The following is a 3,756-nucleotide window of genomic DNA, read 5'->3' as shown; positions in this document are numbered from 1 at the left end:
AACTGAATCACGCACAAATCAAGTACAAAAAGATAAAAGAGACCCATTATAAGAATGTTCGACATGCAAGAAGTAGAATCTTGATCTTCTGCAGCATCGCTACAACATCTTTCATGTTAGTCCTTCTTGCCGGAGATTCAGCACAACAATCTAAAGATAGTTTGAGGATTGATGCCACAACATCTATCTCCTTCTGTAAGCCTTTACCTGTTGCTGCTACCAAGTTTGCATCTACGACATCCATTATTGCCTCTGGAGTGAATAACTCACCCATTGTTTCAAGCTAAGATCTCCCTCAAACTCATTAGGCTTTCTCCTAGTAAACATTTCCAGCAACATGGTACCGTAACTGTATACGTCACACTTTGTTGTCATTAGTCCATCCAGTCCATATTCTAAAGTCACACAATTAATTTAAAGATGCATTACACATTCTAGCTGGAAAAAAAAAAAGGAAAATCAGCAAAAATAAGAGGCATACCTGGTGCAATATAACCCAGTGTTGCTAAGCTTTTAGTATACAAATCACCCTGATCTTCACCAAGCAGTTTTGAAATGCAAAAGTCGCTGAGGTGGGAAACCATATTCTCATCTAGCAAGACGTTTCTAGACTTCAGATCACAGTGGGTCATTATGCTTAGTCTCTGCCTGGTATCCAGGAAGTAGTTGTGCGAATACAAAAATTTCTCAAGACTCCCATTAGCCATATACTCGAGAACTAATGCCTTGAAATCAAAATGGAACAACTAGTAATGACTTTTACGATATTCCTATGGCGATGGCTGCGCAAAACATCACATTCTGTATCAAAACTCTTGAATGCCGCATCCTTGAACTCTTTAACTGCAATGGCAGTACCACTTCTGAGAATGCCTTTGTAAACGTAAGCTTTAACATTCTGATATTAGTTGAGTACTACACAAAGGGTAAGCCTACGGTTCATCTTGTGTAACTTGTGAAATCCTTGTAAGAGTGAGCAAAAACATCCTGAACCAATCTGATTACTCTCACTAAGATTATCCGTTGCTTGGAGCAATTCATAGTATGAAACTCTTTCTTGTTTCTTTGTAGACAATGAATCATCTTGTTGAGGAGCTCTTTTACCTCTTCTATACCTTGTCTATAAAATTCAAAGGTGCTAGGAACAAATACTAGTGAAATTCCAAGCAAAAGAAAAAGAACAAGCTCTTTTTTCCTACTAGATCTATGCTTTGATGAAGTAGGGCATGGTAGGACACTAAAACTTGAAGAACCACACTATGCTTCATTATTGCTGAAAAACTTACTCTTACTCAAGAAGTTCTTCAAAGGACGCCACCCCCCCCCCCCCCCCGGGGATTTTACCATACAATTTGTTGACAGAAACATTGAAATACTTCAAGTTTTGAAGTTTCTCGAAAGACTTAGGAATGATTCCAAATATATTATTGTGAGAAAGGTCTAGGAATTCAAAACCTACCATGTTTCTCATTGAGTCCTGTAAAGATCCTTGCAACTTGTTGTGTCTCAAAGAAAGGTGAGCCAGATTTTGTAATCCTCCAATTTCTCTAGGAATTCCATTTAAGAATTGATTCGTTGACATAACTTTCAGTGTTGCAGCCTTTAGATTTCTAATTTCTGGAGGTAATGAACCAAGCAAGTTGCTTGAAAATAAGTCAAGAACCATTAGATCCTTAAGATTCCATAAGCTTGATGGCATATTGGAACTCAATTTGTTGGAATCCAGATGTTTCTCTTTAATGCAAATAACATACCCCAAACAATTTGGAAGAGATCCTGAAAGTTGATTTTGACTGTAACACCCTGTCGCATTCTTGACTATAGCGGTGAGACCTTCACCGCTCGTGGTGAAGAGCAATACCACAATTGTCATTTTCCAGTGACTCACTTCAATTGCACAACGTCGCAGTGAGTATAGCGATGCGGGTATCAACCCGTCGTGGTGAAGGCTAAATCGGTATTTCAGTTGCGAATTTAAATCCAAGGGGCATACTCGTCTTTTCCCTAAGGCCTCAAGTCGTGTAAACAGTGAATTAAAACATCTTTTGGGCATAATATGCCCAAATTCACTCAAATCCATCAAGAAGAAAACCCTAACTTCCCCCCAAAGATAAGGATTCATCTTCTAAGTCAAGATTATCAAGAAAAGAGTGAAGGCTAGGGTTTCATTCTTTGAACTAAAAGACCTAAAGTATGTGGGATTATCCTTAAACTCCATGAGCATGGATTATGGTTTTATCAAGTTTAAAAATTTATAATCATGTTGCACGAAAGGGTTTTTGGATATTTTTTCGAAAAGCATGTTATTAAATTGTTTTGATGAGAATATACGTATTGTGTTGAACCTTTATTGTGGTAATCAAATCTTGGCCCATCATGTATATACATATATAGTTTAAAATATTTAATTGAGAGCATGAACAAGGAACTTCCTTCTCTTGTTGCGAAATAAAGTGTATATTTGTATTGTGAGTGATTTTTGGAAGCATGAACTACAATTTTAAAGTAAGTTTCTCAACATCATGGTGTTTGACATGGTTTCTGATATGATGGAGGGAGTTGTTTACTCTTACTATACTCTTGCATTAAAAAGAAGAATTGCATATGATTGAGTAAATTGACATGACTACCGCATGTTTGAAGTCTTGCAAAAGAAGTAATTTGCATAAGTTTTCTTGATATTTCAAAATGATGACTCTCTTGTGATATTATGATTCTTTGGTGGTCAAGTGCTCGATTCGAAAGAGATGGGTTGTAACATTGGTACGATATGAACTACATGCAAGTCTGGGTATGACGATACCCAATGATGACATGCCCTTACGATTTTAAGCATTGAGTAACTTTGCATATGAAGCATGTTTTTTAAAGAACTAAAATTGGGCCTAAAGAGAAGCGGATGGTTACCTGAAGAAAGCATTTGAGTATAAGTGCTCACCGCTGGAAACCGAGTGTGCCGATTCGGGTGATATGATTTGCCTAATGCCAATGTATACTTGTCCTTGAGATACTTGTATACTAGAATAGTAAGTAGGACTCCAATCCTTGCGGCATACTTGGATTGGGGCTTGGCCGTCGAGTCAAGGGCGGATTACATATAGTCCATGGGATTGTAGAAATGTGGGGTGTACCATCTATCTCAAAAATAAGATAAAGTGTGTCTTTATTTCAAGAAAGCATTCGAAAATTCTAAATTATGCCCATGTGTTGTACTTATCTTATATGTAATGTTTTACGAAATGCTCTCGTCTATATTGTGCAATAACAAGATCCTATTTTGGATTGTTTCACATGCCAATACAATTGTATTGACCCCTTATATTTCAGGATCGCTAATAGTAGACTTGTGAGTCAGAAGTTGCAGTTGGTGAGCCTTTTGTATTCCGGAAGGCCTGGTTGAAAGACTGTACTTTTTTCATTTTATGGTTCGACTAGGGGCCTAGTCATAGTCTCTAGATGGATGTTGATTTTCACATTGTTCGAGATTTTGCAGACTGGTGTCGTATGTTTTTGAATGTTATGACCTCATATTTCACACTGATCAGTTGAACAAAGTGATTGACCATGTTTCTGTCATTATTATCTTTTCCGCCTTTCTGTATAGTAGATGAATGTTGTGCATGATTGCCAGATAGAGAAGGGTGCCTGGGCCTTCATGGTTCGGGATGCTCATCGTGGCCAGGTCCTCGGCTCGGGTCGTGACATTGACTGAAGTAAATAGCACCCAAATGCTGCAATTTACAAAAATTATCTCTA

The 3,756-nt window shown here is 37.8% G+C and overlaps 1 protein-coding gene across 1 annotated transcript; it reads right to left on the bottom strand.

The window, feature by feature from the left end:
• Positions 1-409: 409 nt before the first annotated feature.
• Positions 410-707, bottom strand: LOC107869118 (probable receptor-like protein kinase At3g17420). The gene is made up of 2 exons (XM_047411525.1): positions 482-707; positions 410-438 (listed from the first exon to the last, which is right to left on the bottom strand). Exons 1-2 carry the CDS (start codon positions 705-707, stop codon positions 410-412), a joined length of 255 nt encoding a protein of 84 aa, XP_047267481.1.
• Between the last annotated feature and the right edge of the window lie 3,049 nt (positions 708-3,756).

Source organism: Capsicum annuum, chromosome 4, assembly GCF_002878395.1.
Source record: "Capsicum annuum cultivar UCD-10X-F1 chromosome 4, UCD10Xv1.1, whole genome shotgun sequence".
Lineage (NCBI taxonomy): Eukaryota > Viridiplantae > Streptophyta > Magnoliopsida > Solanales > Solanaceae > Capsicum > Capsicum annuum.
This window is presented reverse-complemented; position numbering and strand designations above follow the sequence as displayed.